This window comes from Tamandua tetradactyla, chromosome 3 (assembly GCF_023851605.1).
Source record: "Tamandua tetradactyla isolate mTamTet1 chromosome 3, mTamTet1.pri, whole genome shotgun sequence".
NCBI classification, from domain to species: Eukaryota; Metazoa; Chordata; class Mammalia; order Pilosa; family Myrmecophagidae; genus Tamandua; species Tamandua tetradactyla.
This window is the reverse complement of record NC_135329.1, coordinates 177,807,878-177,828,135: the sequence shown is the minus strand read 5'-3', so window position 1 is coordinate 177,828,135 and position 20,258 is coordinate 177,807,878. Positions and strand designations below refer to the sequence as shown.

General features: G+C 36.7%; 1 protein-coding gene across 8 annotated transcripts in view; it reads right to left on the bottom strand.

Moving 5' to 3' along the window:
- The window catches only part of CARF (calcium responsive transcription factor), a 101,898-nt gene that overhangs the window by 29,632 nt on the left and 52,008 nt on the right, over positions 1-20,258 (bottom strand). For 7 of the 8 annotated variants that reach the window (XR_013173000.1, XR_013173001.1, XM_077154771.1 and 4 more), the window contains 2 exons: positions 4,010-4,153; positions 1,217-1,450 (listed from right to left, as the gene is read on the bottom strand). Coding sequence is in view for 6 of the 8 variants with exons in the window: in XM_077154771.1 (XP_077010886.1) it covers positions 1,217-1,450; positions 4,010-4,153 (378 nt within the window). In the remaining 2 variants the exon portion in view is untranslated. Of the gene's footprint in view, positions 1-1,216; positions 1,451-4,009; positions 4,154-6,633; positions 7,619-20,258 lie in introns of those variants that run through there. The other variant, XM_077154772.1, reaches the window with a different exon arrangement.

The following is a 20,258-nucleotide window of genomic DNA, read 5'->3' as shown; positions in this document are numbered from 1 at the left end:
TAAGTAAGAGACCTTGGAACTATAAATAGGTTATATGCATAAACACCATGTTATACTGCTTCCAAAAAATACCAATTAATATTATATGAAATATATGTTCAAATTTTACAAGCAGAGAAAATAAAAGATAGGAATAGAAGGCAGCATTGCTACATAATTGCTTAAAAAACAAATATATAAAGGAAATTATAAAGTTCAACATACATAGGCTTTCTAAATCAAATCAGAGCTCTTTATTAAACCTCTATTAAGATCAAGTTATGAAACAGCAGATGGTTTACCAAATTTTGGCTCTAACAATGCTTCAACAAAGATAAATAAAAATGGTTTAAGAAAGTTGGTAAATAGAAAAGTCCTGTATTTATTAAGAAATAATTCTAGGAAGTACTCATTTTGTTGTTCAGATCAGACAACATAATAACCAGTAGGAACAAGGTTGGTTAAGTACCAGAAATCATGGCGAAGAACACGGGCTGTGGAGTTAGACCTAGATTTCAGTTCTGCTTCTGCCTCTTAAGCCAGTTATTTAACCACTCTGAGTCTCCATTTTTTCATCTGTAGAATGGGGATAAAGATACCAACTTCATAGAGCTCTTGTAAGATTAAATGAGACCATGCATCTAAAGCACTTACAATACCTACCTGGAACACATATAACAATAGTAAAGTAAATTAGACCAGAGTGCTATAAATCAACTTTCATTAAACAAAGAACTATCCAATGAAGTTAATTGCATTTTCAAACAGCTTGAAACAAGTAATCTTCACCTAGGTTTAAAAATCTTTGGTTTGACAAAGGTTTTTGTCTTTAAACGTATTTGTATATAGTTGCAATGAAGTTAATTGCATTTTCAAACAGCTTGAAACAAGTAATCTTCACCTAGGTTTAAAAATCTTTGGTTTGACAAAGGTTTTTGTCTTTAAACGTATTTGTATATAGTTCAATCTATATGTTATTTGGATTTAGTCCAATTTACCAAACTTGAATAGGAAATGTTCCAAATGAATAATCAGGATCATCATAAGCCATATTATACCATGGTTTGCCAAGCATCTGCTAGAAAATGGTCAGTTCACAAACAGGATTATTTTAACAAATTAATAAACCATATTCCTATCTATTTTCATAGCACATATCCAGAAAATGTCTATAATGTTAAGTGTATTATTTAACCAACAAACAAAAATATAAGAGAACAATTTGTTTCTACTATACCTTAGCTGTTTCCTTACTGCATATACTTGTTCTATTCCCTGTGATACCAATTCTCGAATCTTATGTGCTACTTGAGGATGTAGACGTGAGGGTAATGCACAATTCTCATCTCTAACTGCATTTTCCTCTTCTTCAAGAGAAGATGTAGGAAAAGAGGAAGGTGAAGAAGGGAGACAGGGAGTCTCTATTTCGTGATATTGATGAGCCTGCTGTGTAGGCAACTGTACATACCACCTGAGAAAATAATTAAAGATTTATTATTAGAAAGTGCAAGAATCATAATATTCATCAAGAGAACAAATATTTTAAGAAAAATTATATATTATTATATCACACTGAAAGTTGTTAAATTCTCTGATTAATTCTTCTAAGATTGGCTTTACACCTAATTAAATAAAAATGTTTGCAAATCTTTACAGACTTTCAAGATGGTCCTGAAATTCAAGGGAGCCATTCAGGGATTTATATATATATCAAAATGGTATTTTAAACTTTATTAGGTAAATTTTACCACAAAACAAAGAGACAACATTGTAAACTATCATCTTTTGAACTGTGTATTTTCCTGTTTATCTTCCATTTCGTACCAAATGTCGTTTCTGTGTTGCACCTACCATCCTTTAAACCAAAGAGCTGATATAATTCAGAGCCTGTCAAGATTGAGCTATGTGGGAGATTCTTCTCTCACAGGAGCTCAGTAAAAAGTCTCCACAGCACTCCCACATCTGTGGCCCAATGTGCAAGGACACACAAAGACACATATTGGAGGTTCAGTGGTAGAATTCTTGCCTGCCATGTGGGAACCTGGGTTTGATTCCCAGCCCATGCATTTCCCGCCCCCCCCAAAAAATAAATTCAACGGTGCTGCAGTAACAGGACAGTCACATGGAAAAAGAATGAAATGTGACCCCACCATACAACATATTAAAAAAAAAGAGACATTTAAAACCTGAAGCATAAAAAAAGTATAAAACAGAATTTTATTTGGATTTAGAATTAATTTCTGGCTGGGATAAGTAATCAAAGGTGGTATAAAAAAAATATCCAGATGGCTGTGAATTCTGCTCCTAATAAGTATTGAACAGAAAGTACTAAATGTATATGAAATATGCTGCAAAATAATATGTCATTTGAGAAAAAAGCTTCCATATGAAATATAGAATTATTTGGTCAAAACATGGTCTTTCCCAGAAACTTTGTTCAGGTATTTATGTGGTACCTGAGACTCAGAGTTAATTGCTTTGAGGCTATGAAAGTCAGCAGTACCCCTTACAGAAACTGTCTAAAAAGTTGAAAAAGTGATCAGACATCAAGTAGAGACATGAAACTGATCTGGACAGGACTAAGGTATATCAGAAGACTGGGTAAAGGATGATATCATCCATGTTTTAAAGCTTCAACTTCTGTGTGAGACTAAAGGGAGAGATGTTTATTTGGTGCAAAATTTATATTTTGGGTAGTGCATTTCCCAATTTAACTTGTATGGTCAGTTTAATTGAACACTGTAAGTATAATTGTTGTTGTTGGTTTTTCCAAGTTAGTGTGATGTCCCAATAAATCCGAGTGATTTGGACAGTTAATAAAGAAGTATTTGCAAAGTACCCTTGGGGAAATGGGCAGAATGGGGGAAATAGTCAAACTCCCCACTTGTAGAATTTCTGATATTCTCGCAAACAGTGGGGACAACCAAATCAAAAGGCCAAGCCCTCGACCTTGGGGTTTGCCCATATGAAATTTATTACTGCAAAGGATAGGCTATGCCTACTTAAAATTAGGCCTAAGGGTCCCTGCCAGAGAACCTCCTTTGCTGTTCAGATGTGGTCTTTCTCTCTAAGGTGACATGGTAGGTGGGCTCATTGCCCTCCCCTATTTTGCAGGACATGACTCCCAGGGATATAAATTTCCCTGACAACGTGTGACAGAAATCTTGGGATGAGACAGGAGTTTGTATCAAGAGATTGAGAAAACCTTCCCAACCAAAAGGAGGAAGAGAGAAATGAGACAAAATAAAGTGTCAGTGGCTGAGAGATTTCAAACAGAGTCGAGAGGCTCTCCTGGAGGTTATTCTTAAATGTTAAAAAATATCCCTTTTTAGTTAAAGGTATATTACAGTGACTAGAGAGAAGTACCTGAACTGTAGAGCTGTGTTCCAGTAGCTTTGCTTCTTGAAGATGATTGTACAATGATATAGCTTTTACAATGTGACTACGTGATTGTGAAAACCTTGTGTCTGATGCTCCTTTTAGCTAGGGTATGGACAGATGAGTAAAAAACATGGTTACAAAATAAACAAATAATAGGGGGAACAAAGGTTAAAATAAATTGGGTAGATGGAAAAACTAAAAAAAATGGGGGAGGTGAAGGGTATGGTATGTATGAGTTTTTCTTTTGTCTTTCTTTTGCTGGAGAGATGCAAATGTTCAAAAAAAATGATCATGGTGATAAATACACAACTATGTGATGATATTATGAGCCATTGATTATACGCTGTGTATGTATGGAATATCTGTATGTTAAGAATATTTGTATGTTTACATGTTGTTTTATCAATAAAAATATTTTTAAAAATTCTTTGGTCAGAATGCAACACATTTGGCTGAGAAATTCAATGGCTTATGCAGTAGCAAATCATTTTAATATCTAGGTGACTAATGTGAAAGACATCTATCTTATAATACCATTTCCTAGTGAAATAGTTGTAAACATAATTGCAATTTCTCTTATTTACAAAACTAATTTTTGTAAATGGAGCTAATTAATTTGTAAAATGAAAAAATTATATAAATATCATACCTAAGAACACCACCAGCATCTACCAAATTCTTCTTTAGCATGTTAAAGGCTTTCTCCTGCTCCATTCTGATTATTTTCTTGTCAATTTTGGGGTCTGTAGGAACTCTGTATTCAGGAAATTTCTGTACCTTTTTAATGTAAATTCTTTTTATAAGATAAAGAAGAATTTTTAAGTTATATCTCAAGAAAATCAAATTTATCAACCAAAATTATTGTATTACTTTAAGCATTTAAATTTAGAAAAAAATTCAATCATAATCTACAAAGTATTCAGCAGATTATATGAAAGATATGCCATATTCTCAATCCATAATACTCAACAAATTTACAATAATTGTGACTTCAGTAACAATATCTGAATATTAAGGATTTAAACTTTTATTTTCCGAGATTTGCCTCAAATTCACTATTCTCTTGGGGGCTGTAACCACCTCTTGCCTAAATTAGTTTAACAGGCTTTTTCTAGGCCTCGGTGCCTCCTGTCTTTTATGACTTAAATTTACTAGGTACATTGATGTCACAATAACTATTTACATTCGAACTCCTCTGTTGAAAAATCTGCTACACTTTACCCAAGTACAAATATTCTGGTAGCATTCAAGGTGTTCCATTTGATGCGATCTTATTTTTCTAGTGTTACTTTTTATTATTTCAAATATAAAATTTATTTTCTTGTGAAGTTCATCTTCTTGATTATCCTTTCTCTTCTGATACCAAATATACATTGCTACATATCTTTATGTTGTTCTCCTGGCCTACAATATCTTTCCTCTAATTACCTACCTACCCAAACTCAATCTAAACTTCACCATCTATATAAAGTTGCTATAAGTTTGCATGGATACACTCCTCTGAATGCCAGGAATAGTTAATACACAAATATCATACCATATGCTATACATCATGTTTCTTGTTTCCTGATCCATGTTAACAGTAATTAAGCTCTTTGCAATTAATAAGTCTTATACCTCTTTTGGTCTCCCTCCATTCCACGGCATCTAATATAAAGGCTGGGCACAAAATAGGTACAAAAAGAACTTGAGGGCTGATGGAGAACAAGTTATTTCTTCATATATAAAGGTTTCTTCCCAAGTAATGCCTAATGTTTTTGTATTCTTTATATTTAAAAATCAGTGGACGGTGGGCAACAGTGGCTCAGTGGCAGAATTCTCGCCTGCCATGCTGGAGACCCGGGTTCAATTCCCAGAGCCTGCCCATGTCAAAAAAAAAAAAAAAAAATCAGGGGAAAGTTTTGTTTCATAGACAGGGTTACATATTGCCTAAATTGAACATTATCAGTTGAAATATGAAAAGCCTTCTGAAACTCGCTCTTAAAACAGGATAATCACATGGAAAAAGAATGAAATGTGACTCCCACCATACAGCATACAAAAAACAAAAACAAAAAACCTCTTAAGCATACTGAGTTTTGTGATATGAGATATAACGCTAAAATAAAATGTTTCAAAGATCAATTAAATCCAAACATTAGATATTATTTTAAAATGATATTTTACAAGATAATTTAAAATAAAATGTCCGAAATAAAAATATCAGTAAAGGACATTGTAAAAATCTTTTATTGGTTCATATTTTTTATTCTCACCCAAAGCAATGACTACCTGTTGTCCTGTTCTACCTAAGACTTACTGTGTTAGTATTATACTTTGCTGGTAATAATGCAAATTGATAAAACCTCTCTAAAAAGCAATTTTGCAATACTTGTCAACTTTTTAAAAGGATATATCCATTGCCCTAGCAATTTTATTTATAAGAATTTATCCTATTGATATACTTCCACATATGTACAAATGGGTACAATGTTATCAATTGGGGCTTTGTATGTAATAAAAAAAAATACCTTCCACACCCTCAGGTCTATCATTAGAGGACTGATTGAGTAAATAATGATTTATCCATAAATGGAATATTATATGGCTATTCAAAAGAGACAGGGCTTTTATATTCAGGTATGGAACCATCGCTAAGATATACTGGGAATGAAAAAAAAGGATAGAGTAGTATAGGTCATTACATTCATACTAGTATGCAGCATATTTGCGGAGTAGATAATCATTATAGGCATTGAAACTGGGATAAATCAATGTCAACTCATAGTAGGAAAGAAGGTATATTACTGCATTACCTTTAAGGAAAGAAAATATCAGTAAGCCTTATTGAGATTTTCAGCATTTCGGGTGGGGGGGGAAGATATATATGAATTTATGTGCACAGAGTATCTTTGGAAGGATACCCAAGAAAAGGGTAAGAAGTGTCATTGCCTTAAAATGAGAGACACAGGTAACAGAGGTAAGAGAAAAACTTAGAATTGACTGTACACTTTTGGGTAATCTTTTTGGTCTTTATAGAATATGAATATTTTATATTTAAAATTAATAAAAATGTGCAGGTATTAGCTATTAAAAATAATTAATAAAAAACAGGCAAAATCACTAAATTAACAGAGTAAGACTATACAGGATTCTGTCTCCCCATGGAAGGTTTAAATAACAAGTAAAATATGCACAACTATCTTTTTTAGGGATCTGGAAAACAGTTAAAGGGCTGTAGTAAGTGAATGAGTACCAAATAAGTAAAAATGGCAATGTAAAATGTCAGGAAACCTTGTGGTGCTCTTGTTGGTTCTTCTACCATCCATTCCCCAGCTTGGTATAGAGCTGGCCTGCACTCCTAGTGTGAGCCCTGGTCCCAGTTCTGGAGGGAGCAGAGTAACCCTTGTGCACGTACTAGGTAGCATGTATGTTTGGGCAATCTGTACGGTAGCAGCATAAAGAACAGAATCAGGATATTCATAAGCTTGCCATCCCAGAATTTACCCTGAACATAGGAGGTCGAACACTGGACAGCTAGAATTCTATACAGGAATGCTGAAATTGCAACTGCCAGAGGCAAAGGATTGTTGGCTGCACGACAAACAGTATAGCCTCAGGATGGGGGAGTGTGCCATTTCGAAACTATACATATGACAGAAAAGTCATGTTTTAATCCTGATCCAATCTTGTGGGGCCAAACCTATTGCTTAGAGTAGGAAACTATGACTGGATTGTTTCCATGGAGATATGACACACCTAGTTGTGAGTGTGACCTTTGGTTAGATTACTTTCATGGAGATATGACACACCCAATTGTGGGCATGGCCTTTTGATTAGATGGAGATGTGACTCTACCCATTAAAGGTGGGTCTTGATTAGTTTACTGGAATCCCTTAAAAGGGGAAACATTTTGGAGAAATCTCAGATGCAGACCTTTGGTGAACAGTTGCTTCAGAGCTGACAGAAACATAGATGCTTGGAGTGCAACAGAGAGAGCATATGCCTAGTCATGGGCAGAGCCCAGCTGACATTGCCATGGGTATTCCCATGAGATGCTTAGCAAGCCAGAACATGGAGAGAGCCAAGGGAAGGGAAGAGATGAAACCCAGTCCCAGAGTGGCCAAGGGAGGAACCCCCACAGGAAATAGAGGCTGAAAGCAATGGAGCCCAGGAATAAAGAACTACCACATGTGGCTTCCCAGCTGACAGAGGCGTTTCAGATGGCATCAGCCTTTCTTGAGCAAAGGTAATCTCTTGATGGTGCTTTAATTTGGACATTTTCATGGCTTGTAACTTACCAAATTCCTTTATAAAAGCCATTCCACGCCCCACCACCCAGCCAGCCCGCCCGCTCTCCTCTCCCTCTTTGTCCGCCGGCCCGGCGCGCGGCGCCCACGCCCCGCCAGCCAGCCAGCCCACCCACCCTCCTCTCCCTCTTTGTCCGCCGGCCCGGAGCGCGGCGCCCACGCCCCGCCAGCCAGCCAGCCCGCCCACCCTCCTCTCGCTCTTCCCCCTTCTGCTCCGGCGGCGCTCCATCCGCCATCTTATCCTTCCCTTTCTCCTCCTGCTCCGGCGGCTCTCTAACCACCACGGTGCCCTCTTCCACCTTCACCGGCTCCTCCACCACAGGCCTCAACAGCCTTGCCACCCTCACCTTTCCTCCTCCAGAACAGCTACTGGGGGAGTGGAGACAATACAGAGCAGCTCCCGGAGCCACGACGGAGATCAAAGGGACGGAGTACCCAAACCTGGAACGGCTGACTGTCTGCGAGAACCAGCTCCGGTGAGATCGCCGAGGGGTGCGGGCTCTCCTGGGCGGGACGGCAAGTGGCCGGAATCCCTCCCTTCCTCCTTCCCAGACCAGCTGGCAGAATTGGGCAGGCGGTCCCCTCAAGCCGCGGCAGCTGGCGCCCCCACCACGCGAGGCCCCCCGGACCAACTGAGAGAGTTGGGTCGGAAATCCCCAGACTGCCCAGAACGGTGACCAGGGGGTCCCTTCCAAACACGTGAATCCCCGGTCCGGCTGGGAACAGTGCACTCTTCCAGACTGCGGCAGCTGGCGCCCTCCCGCCACGATTGACACCCCGGGCCGACTAGGAAATTCGGTCAGGCGCTCTCCCGGGCTGCAGTGGCCTGCGACACTCCCGGCGTTTGGACCCCCGGGCCAGCTGGCACTCTTCCAAGATGCTTCGGCTGCCGAACCTCCCCTCCGATGAGAGTTTTCCAAAGTTAAAGGACCCACAGCAACTTTCACTGGTGGAAACCATTGGCAAACGTGTGCCACGAGCGCCACCTACTGGGCAGGATAAAAAAAACAGGACCCAGAGATTTCACAGAAAAATCTTTCAACCTGTGGGGTCCAACACCCAGGGAAATCTGACTAAATGCCCAGACGCCAGCAGAAGATAATGGATCACGCTCAGAAAATTGAAAATATGGCCCAGTCAAAGGAACAAACCAATAGTTCAAATGAGATACAGGAGCTGAGAAAACTAATGCTGAATATAAGAACAGAAATGGAAAACCTCTTCAAAAACGAAATCGATAAATTGAGGGAGGACATGAAGAAGACATGGACTGAACAAAAAGAAGAAATAGCAAAACTGAAAAAACAAATCACAGAGCTTAAGGAAGTGAAGGATAAAGTAAAAAAGATGGAAAAAACAACGGATACCAACAATGATAGATTTAAAGAGACAGAAGATAGAATTAGTGATTTGGAGGATAGCACATCTGAATTCCAAAAAGAAACAGAAACTATCAGGAAAAGAATGGAAAAATTTGAACAGGGTATCAGGGAACTCAAGGACAATCTGAACCGCACAAATATACGTGTTGTGGGTGTCCCAGAAGGAGAAGAGAAGGGAAAAGGAGGAGAAAAACTAATGGAAGAAATTATCACTGAAAATTTCCCAACTCTTATGAAAGACCTAAAATTACAGATCCAAGAAGTGCAGCGCACCCCAAAGAGATAGACCCAAATAGGCGTTCCCCAAGACACTTACTAGTTAGAATGTCAGAGGTCAAAGAGAAAGAGAGGATCTTGAAAGCAGCGAGAGAGAAGCAATCCATCACATACAAGGGAAACCCAATAAGACTATGTGTAGATTTCTCAGCAGAAAACATGGAAGCTAGAAGACAGTGGGATGATATATTTAAATTACTAAAAGAGAAAAACTGCCAACCAAGAATCCTATATCCAGCAAAATTCTCCTTCAAAAATGAGGGAGAAATTAAAACATTCTCAGACAAAAAGTCACTGAGAGACTTTGTGACCAAGAGACCAGCTCTGCAAGAAATACTAAAGGGAGCACTAGAGCCAGATATGACAAGACAGAAGAGAGAGGTATGGAGAAGAGTGTAGAAAGAAGGAAAGTCAGATATGATATATATAATACAAAAGGCAAAATGGTAGAGGAAAATATTATCCAAACAGAAATAACGCTAAATGCTAATGGACTGAATTCCCCAATGAAAAGACATAGACTGGCAGAATGGATTAAAAAACAGGATCCTTCTATATGCTGTCTACAGGAAACACATCTTAGACCCAAAGATAAACATAGGTTGAAAGTGAAAGGTTAGGAAAAGATATTTCATGCAAATAACAACCAGAAAAGAGCAGGAGTGGCTATACTAATATCCAACAAATTAGATTTCAAATGTAAAACAGTTAAAAGACACAAAGAAGGACACTATATACTAATAAAAGGAACAATTAAACAAGAAGACGTAACAATCATAAATATTTACGCACCGAACCAGAATGCCCCAAAATACGTGAGGAATACACTGCAAACACTGAAAAGGGAAATAGACACATATACCATAATAGTTGGAGACTTCAATTCACCACTCTCATCAATGGACAGAACATCTAGACAGAGGATCAATAAAGAAATAGAGAATCTGAATATTACTATAAATGAGCTAGACTTAACAGACATTTATAGGACATTACATCCCACAACAGCAGGATACACCTTTTATTCAAGTGCTCATGGATCACTCTCAAAGATAGACCATATGCTGGGTCACAAAGCAAGTCTTAACAAATTTAAAAAGACTGAAATCATACACAACACTTTCTCGGATCATTAGGAATGAGGTTGGAAATCAATAATAGGCGGAGTGCCAGAAAATTCACAAATACGTGGAAGCTCAACAACACACTCTTAAACAACAAGTGGGTCAAAGAAGAAATTGCAAGAGAAATTAGTAAATACCTCGAGGCGAAAGAAAATGAAAACACAACATATCAAAACTTATGGGACGCAGCAAAGGCAGTGCTAAGAGGGAAATTTATTGCCCTAAATGCCTTTATCAGAAAAGAAGAAAAGGCAAAAATGCAGGAATTAACTGTCCACTTGGAAGAACTGGAGAAAGAACAGCAAACTAATCCCAAAGCAAGCAAAAGGAAAGAAATAGAAAAGATCAGAGCAGAAATAAATGAAATTGAAAACATGAAAACAATAGAGAAAATCAATTAAGACCAGAAGTTGGTTCTTTGAGAAAATCAATAAGATTGATGGGCCCTTAGCAAGACTGACAAAAAGAAGAAGAGAGAGGATGCAAATAAATAAGATCAGAAATGGAAGAGGAGACATAACTACTGACCTCACAGAAATAAAGGAGGTAATAACAGGATACTATGAACAACTTTACGTTAATAAATACAACAATTTAGATGAAATGGACGGGTTCCTGGAAAGACATGAACAACCAACTTTGACTCAGAAAGAAGTAGATGACCTCAACAAACCAATCACAAGTAAAGAGATTGAATTAGTCATTCAAAAGCTCCCTAAAAAGAAAAATCCAGGACCAGACGCCTTCACATGTGAATTCTATCAAACATTCCAGAAAGAATTAGTACCAACTCTCCTCAAAATCTTCAAAATAGTCGAAGTGGAGGGGAAACTACCTAATTCATTCTATGAAGCCAACATCACCCTCATACCAAAATCAGGCAAAGATATTACAAAAAAAGAAAACTACAGGCCAATCTCTCTAATGAATATAGATGCAAAAATCCTCAATAAAATTCTAGCAAATCATATCCAACAACACATTAAAAGCATTATACATCATGACCAAGTAGGATTCATCCCAGGTATGCAAGGATGGTTCAACATAAGAAAATCAATTAATGTAATACACCATATCAACAAATCAAAGCAGAAAAATCACATGATCATCTCAATTGATGCAGAGAAGGCATTTGACAAGATTCAACATCCTTTCCTGTTGAAAACGCTTCAAAAGATAGGAATACAAGGGAACTTCCTTAAAATGATAGAGGGAATATATGAAAAACCCACAGCTAATATCATCCTCAATGGGGAAAAATTGAAAACTTTCCCCCTAAGATCAGGAACAAGACAAGGATGTCCACTATCACCACTAATATTCAACATTGGGTTGGAAGTTCTAGCCAAAGCAATTAGACAAGAAAAAGAAATACAAGGCATCAAAATTGGAAAGGAAGAAGTAAAACTATCACTGTTTGCAGACGATATGATACTATACGTCAAAAACCCGGAAAAATCCACAACAAAACTACTAGAGCTAATAAATGAGTACAGCAAAGTAGCAGGTTACAAGATCAACATTCAAAAATCTGTAGCATTTCTATACACTAGTAATGAGCAAGCTGAGGGGGAAATCAAGAAATGAATCCCATTTACAATAGCAACTAAAAGAATAAAATACCTAGGAATAAATTTAACTTAAGAGACAAAAAACCTATATAAAGAAAACTACAAAAAACAGCTAAAAGAAATCACAGAAGACCTAAATAGATGGAAGGGCATACTGTGTTCATGGATTGGAAGACTAAATATAATTAAGATGTCAATCCTACCTAAACTGATCTACAGATTCAATGCAATACCAATCAAAATCCCAACAACTTATTTTTCAGAAATAGAAAAACCAATAAGCAAATTTATCTGGAAGGGCACGGTGCCCCGAATTGCTAAAAACATCTTGAGGAAAAAAAACGAAGCTGGAGGTCTCGCGATGCCGGACTTTAAGGCATATTATGAAGCCACAGTGGTCAAAGCAGCATGGTATTGGCATAAAGCTAGATATATCGACCAATGGAATCGAATAGAGTGCTCAGATATAGACCCTCTCATCTATGTACATTTGATCTTTGATAAGGCAGTCAAGCCAACTCACCTGGGACAGAACAGTCTCTTCAATAAATGGTGCCTAGAGAACTGGATATCCATATGTAAAAGAAAGAAAGAAGATCCGTATCTCACACCCTATACAAAAGTTAACTCAAAATGGATCAAAGATCTAAACATTAGGTCTAAGACCATAAAACAGTTAGAGGAAAATGTAGGGAGATATCTTATGAATCTTACAACTGGAGGTGGTTTTATGGACCTTAAACCTAAAGCAAGAGCACTGAAGAAAGAAATAAATAAATGGGAGTTCCTCAAAATTAAACACTTTTGTGCATCAAAGAACTTCATCAAGAAAGTAGAAAGACAGCCTACACAATGGGAGACAATATTTGGAAATGACATATCAGATAAAGGTCTAGTATCCAGAATTTATAAAGAGATTGTTCAACTCAACAACAAAAAGGCAGCCAACCCAATTACAAAATGGGAAAAAGACTTGAACAGACACCTACCAGAAGAGGAAATACGGATGGCCAAGAGGCACATGAAGAGATGCTCAATGTCCGTGGCAATTAGAGAAATGCAAATCAAAACCACAATGAGATATCATCTCACACCCACCAGAATGGCCATTATCAACAAAACAGAAAATGACAAGTGCTGGAGAGGATGCGGAGAAAGAGGCACACTTATCCACTGTTGGTGGGAATGTCAAATGGTGCAACCACTGTTGAAGGCAGTTTGGCGGTTCCTCAAAAAGCTGAATATAGAATTGCCATACGACCCAGCAATACCATTGCTAGGTATCTACTCAAAGGACTTAAGGGCAAAGACAAACGGACATTTGCACACCAATTTTTATAGCAGCATTATTTACAATTACAAAGAGATGGAAACAGCCAAGATGTCCATCACCAGAAGAATGGCTAAACAAACTGTGGTATATACAAACGATGGAATATTATGCAGCTTTAAGACAGGATAAACTTATGAAGCATGTAGTAACATGGATGGACCTAGAAAATATTATGCTGAGTGAGTCCAGCCAAAAACTAAAGGACAAATACTGTATGGTCCCACTGATGTGAATGGACATTCGAGAATAAACTTGAAATATGTCATTGGTAACAGAGTCCAGCAGGAGTTAGAAACGGGGTAAGATAATGGGTCATTGGAGCTGAAGGGATACAGACTGTGCAACAGGACTAGATACAAAAACTAAAAAATGGACAGCAGAATAATACCTAATTGTAAACTAATCATGTTAAAACACTGAATGAAGCTGCATCTGAGGTATAGGGTTTTTTTTGTTTTGTTTGTTTTTTTTGTTTTTTTTTACTATTATTACTACTTTTATTTCTTTTCTCTATATTAACATTCTATATCTTTTTCTGTTGTGTTGCTAATTCCTCTAAACCGATGCAAATGTACTAAGAAATGATGATCATACATCTATGTGATGATGTTAAGAATTACTGATTGCATATGTAGAATGGTATGATTTCTAAATGTTGTGTTAATTTCTTTTTTTTTTTCGTTAATAAAAAAAAAAAAGCCATTCCATTTCTGGTGTATTACATTTCAGCAGCTTTAGGAAACCAAAACAGGGAGAAAACCCCAATTTTTAGGAAAAAAAGGGACATTCGTATCATGCTGACAAAAGACTGGAGAGATGTCATGCTTTAATCTCAAGCTGTTCTTTAAATTCATTGTTAGGCCCTTGACACAGGCCAATCTGCAAAGAATTGGAAAGGTGTTTCTTTTTGTTCTTTCTTTCTTTTTCTGTAGTGAAAAAACAGGAAATGATGATCCATACGACATAGGAGTATTGTTAGGAAAAAATACAACATAGCAGCACTGTCAGGAAAAAAACAGGAAATGATGATCCATACAACATAGCAGCATAAAGCCTCAGAAACAATGAATGAGGAGATAACACCTTAGACATACCAGAAGATAACTTTAAAAAAATCTTGCTAAAAATGTTCAAAGAGTTAAGGACAACACAGGAAAGAACTAAAGGAAATAAGGAAAATAACAAATGAACTAAAAAAGAATATCAATAAAGAGATAAAAATCATAAAAAGGAACCAAAAAGAGAGGAAGACCATAGTCTTCCCTAGAGGTGTTCATCTGCAGATTGGAGGTGTCAGAAGAAAGAATCAGTGAGACAGCAACTTTGAACAACCAAGAACTGGCAGACACATCTTTTACAAAGCTCACAAAAATAGTTAAAGGACTGTAAACTTAACCCAAAGTGAGAGTAGGAAACATATACTAAAGATAAAGTGGAGGTAAATGAAATAGGGTTTTCTGTCTTTCTTTCAATATTTTCTCTGCTCTCTCATCTCCTTCGCCTTCTGGGATTTCGACAATATATGTATTGGTATGCTTTATGAGGGCCCATAGTTTCCTCTTTTCTCTTTGTTTTTCTTCATTTTTTCTTCCTTCTGTTCCTCAGAAAGGATGAACAATTTTCAAGTTCACTACTTCTTTCTTCAGCAAACTCCAATCTGCTATTGAACTCTAATTGAACTCTAATAGGGAATTTTACATTTGCACTACTGTAGTCTTCAGCTCTGCTTGGTTCCTTTTCAGAATTTTCATTTTACTATTAATGTTTCCTTTGGGTTCATCTATTGTTTTCCTAATTACCTTTGCATCTTTGTGTTCTCCTTTAGGTCTCTGAGCATATTTAGGAACATTTTTAGAAAATTATTGTCTGCTATGTCCAAGGCCTGATCCTCCTCCTTAATGATGGTTTCTAATGCTTTAACCTTCTCCTTTGCCTGAGCTATTGCTTCCTATTTCTTTGTATGTTTTGTAATTTTTTGGTGAAACCAGGACACTTCAGTATTTTTTTTATTTTTATTATTAATTAATGGAAAAAAAGAAATTAACCCAACATTTAGAAATCATACCATTCTACATATGCAATCATTAATTCTTAACATCATCACATAAATGCATGATCATCGTTTCTTATTTTTTTTATTTTTATTATTAATTAATGGAAAAAAAGAAATTAACCCAACATTTAGAAATCATACCATTCTACATATGCAATCATTAATTCTTAACATCATCACATAAATGCATGATCATCGTTTCTTAGTACATTTGTATCGGTTTAGAAGAACTAGCAACACAACAGAAAAAGATATAGAATGTTAATATAGAGAAAAAAATAAAAGTAATAATAATAGTAAAAAACAAACAACCAGACAGACAAAAACAAAAAAAAACAAAACAAACAAATAAAAAAACCTATAGCTCAGATGCAGCTTCATTCAGTGTTTTAACATGATTACTTTACAATTAGGTATTCTTGTGCTGACCATTTTTGAGTTTTTGTAACTAGTCCTGTTGCACAGTCTGTATCCCTTCAGCTCCAATTACCCATTATCTTACCCTGTTTCTAACTCCTGCTGGACTCTGTTACCAATGACATATTCCAAGTTTATTCTCGAATGTCCGTTCACATTAGTGGGACCATACAGTATTTGTCCTTTAGTTTTTGGCTGGACTCACTCAGCATAATGTTCTCTAGGTGAATCCATGTTATTACATGCTTCATAAGTTTATCCTGTCTTAAAGTTGCATAATATTCCACCGTATGCATAAACCACAGTTTGTTTACCCACTCTTCTGTTGATGGAAATTTTGGCTGTTTCCATCTCTTTGCAATTGTAAATAATGCTGCTATAAACATTGGTGTGCAAATGTCCGTTTGTGTCTTTGCCCTTAAGTCCTTTGAGTAGATACCCAGCAATGGTATTGCTGGATCGTATGGCAATTCTATATTCAGCTTTTTGAGGAACCGCCAAACTGACTTCCACAGCGGTTGCACCATTTGACATTCCCACCAACAGTAAATAAGTGTGCCTCTTTCTCCATATCCTCTCCAGCACTTGTCATTTTCTGTTTTGTTGATAATGGCCATTCTGGTGGGTGTGAGATGATATCTCATTGTGGTTTTGATTTGCATTTCTCTAATGGCCAGGGACACTGAGCATCTCTTCATGTGCCTTCTGGCCATTTGTGTTTCCTCTTCTGATAGGTGTCTGTTCAAGTCTTTTTCCCATTTTGTAATTGGGTTGGCTGTCTTTTTGTTGTTGAGTTGAACAATCTCTTTATAAATTGTGGATACTAGACCTTTATCTGATATGTCATTTCCAAATATTGTCTCCCATTGTGTAGGCTGTCCTTCTATTTTCTTGATGAAGTTCTTTGATGTACAAAAGTGTTTAATTTTGAGGAGCTCCCATTTATTTATTTCCTTCTTCAGTGCTCTTGCTTTAGGTTTAAGGTCCATAAAACCGCCTCCAGTTGTAAGTTTCATAAGATATCTCCCAACATTTTCCTCTTAACTGTTTTATGGTCTTAGACCTAATGTTTAGATCTTTGATCCATTTTGGGTTAACTTTTGTATAGGGTGTGAGATATGGGTCTTCTTTCATTCTTTTGCATATGGATATCCAGTTCTCTAGGCACCATTATTGAAGAGACTGTTCTGTCCCAAGTGAGTTGGCTTGACTGCCTTATCAAAGATCAAATGTACATAGATGAGAGGGTCTATATCTGAGCACTCTATTCGATTCCATTGGTCGATATATCTATCTTTATGCCAATACCATGCTGTTTTGACCACTGTGGCTTCATAATATGCCTTAAAGTCTGGTATCGTGAGACCTGAAGCTTCGTTTTTTTTCCTCAAGATGTTTTTACCAATTCAGGGCACCCTGCCCTTCCAGGTAAATTTGCTCATTGGTTTTTCTATTTCTGAAAAATAAGTTGTTGGGATTTTGATTGGTAATGCATTGAATCTGTAAATCAATTTAGGTAGGATTGACATCTTAACTATATTTAGTCTTCCAATCCATGAACACGGTATGCCCTTCCATCTGTTTAGGTCTTCTGTGATTTCTTTTAGCTGTTTTTTGTAGTTTTCTTTATATAGGTTTTTTGTCTCATCAGTTAAATTTATTCCTAGGTATTTTATTCTTTTAGTTGCTATTGTAAATGGGATTCGTTTCTTGATTTCCCCCTCAGCTTGCTCATTACTAGTGTATAGAAATGCTACAGATTTTTGGATGTTGATCTCGTAACCTGCTACTTTGCTGTACTCATTTATTAGCTCTAGTAGTTTTGTTGTGGATTTTTCCGGGTTTTTGACGTATAGTATCATATCGTCTGCAAACAGTGATAGTTTTACTTCTTCCTTTCCAATTTTGATGCCTCGTATTTCTTTTTCTTGTCTAATTGCTTTGGCTAGAACCTCCAACACAATGTTGAATAATAGTGGTGATAGTGGGCATCCTTGTCTTGTTCCTGATCTTAGGGGGAAAGTTTTCAATTTTTCCCCATTGAGGATGATATTAGCTGTGGGTTTTTCATATATTTCCTCTTTCATTTTAAGGATGTTCCCTTGTATTCCTATCTTTTGAAGTGTTTTCAACAGGAAAGGATGTTGAATCTTGTCAAATGCCTTCTCTACATCAATTGAGATGATCATGTGATTTTTCTGCTTTGATTTGTTGATATGGTGTATTACATTAATTGATTTTCTTATGTTGAACCATCCTTGCATACCTGGGATGAATCCTACTTGGTCATGATGTATTACTTCTTTTAATGTGTTGTTGGATATGATTTGCTAGAATTTTATTGAGGATTTTTGCATCTATATTCATTAGAGAGATTGGTCTGTAGTTTTCTTTTTTTGTAATATCTTGCCTGGTTTTGGTATGAGGGTGATGTTGGCTTCATAGAATGAATTAGGTAGTTTCCCCTCCACTTCGATTTTTTTGAAGAGTTTGAGGAAAGTTGGTACTAATTCTTTCTGGAATGTTTGATAGAATTCACATGTGAAGCCGTCTGGTCCTGGACTTTTCTTTTTAAGGAGCTTTTAATGACTAATTCAATCTCTTTACTTGTGATTGGTTTGTTGAGGTCATCTATTTCTTCTTGAGTCAAAGTTGGTTGTTCATGTCTTTCCAGGAACCCGTCCATTTCATCTAAATTGTATTTATTAACGTAAAGTTGTTCATAGTATCCTGTTATTACCTCCTGTATTTCTGTGAAGTCAGTAGTTATGTCTCCTGTTCCACTTCTGATCTTATTTATTTGCATCCTCTCTCTTCTTCTTTTTGTCAATCTTGATAGGGGCCCATCAATCTTATTGATTTTCTCATAGAACCAACTTCTGGTCTTATTGATTTTCTCTACTGTTTTCATATTTTCAATTTCATTTATTTCTGCTCTGATCTTTTCTATTTCTTTCCTTTTGCTTGCTTTGGGATTAGTTTGCTGTTCTTTCTCCAGTTCTTCCAAGGGGACAGTTAATTCCTGCATTTTTGCCTTTTCTTCTTTTCTGATATAGGCATTTAAGGCAATAAATTTCCCTCTTAGCACTGCCTTTGCTGCGTCCCATAAGTTTTCATATGTTGTGTTTTCATTTTCTTTCGCCTCAAAGTATTTAGTAATTTCTCTTGCAATTTCTTCTTTGACCCATTCGTTGTTTAAGAGTGTGTTGTTCAGCCTCAACGTATTTGTGTATTTTCTGGCACTCCGCCTACTATTGATTTCCAGCTTCATTCCTAATGATCCGAGAAAGTGTTGTGTATGATTTCAAACTTTTTAAATTTGTTAAGACTTGCTTTGTGACCCAGCATATGGTCTATCTTTGAGAATGATCCATGGGCACTTGAGAAAAAGGTGTATCCTGCTGCTGTGGGATGTAATGTCCTATAAATGTCTGTTAAGTCTAGCTCATTTATAGTAATATTCAGGTTCTCTATTTCTTTATGATCCTCTGTCTAGATGTTCTGTCCATTGATGAGAGTGGTGAATTGAAGTCTCCAAGTATTATGGTATATGTGTCTATTTCCCTTTTCAGTGTTTGCAGTGTATTCCTCACGTATTTTGCGGCATTCCGGTTCGGTGCGTAAATATTTATGATTGTTATGTCTTCTTGTTGAACTGTTCCTTTTATTAGTATATAGTGTCCTTCTTTGTCTCTTTTAACTGTTTTACATTTGAAGTCTAATTTGTTGGATATTAGTATAGCCACTCCTGCTCTTTTCTGGTTGTTATTTGCATGAAATATCTTTTCCCAACCTTTCACTTTCAACCTATGTTTATCTTTGGGTCTAAGTTGTGTTTCCTGTACACAGCATATAGAAGGATCCTGTTTTTTAATCCATTCTGCCAGTCTATGTCTTTTCATTGGGGAATTCAGTCCATTAACATTTAGTGTTATTACTGTTTGGATAATATTTTCCTCTACCATTTTGCCTTTTGTATTATATATATCATATCTGACATTCCTTCTTTCTACACTCTTCTTCATACCTCTCTCTTCTGTCTTTTCGTATCTGACTCTAGTGCTCCCTTTAGTATTTCTTGCAGAGCTGGTCTCTTTATCACAAATTCCCTCAGTGACTTTTTGTCTGAGAATGTTTTAATTTCTCCCTCATTTTTGAAGGACAATTTTGCTGGATATAGGAGTCTTGGTTGGCAGTTTTTCTCTTTTTGTAATTTAAATATATCATCCCACTGTCTTCTACCTTCCATGGTTTCTGCTGAGAAATCTACACATAGTCGTATTGGGTTCCCCTTGTATGTGATGGATTGTTTTTCTCTTGCTGCTTTCAAGATCCTCTCTTTCTCTTTGACCTCTGACATTCTAACTAGTAAGTGTCTTGGAGAATGCCTATTTGGGTCTAATCTCTTTGGGGTGCGCTGCACTTCTTGGATCTGTAATTTTCATGACAGTTG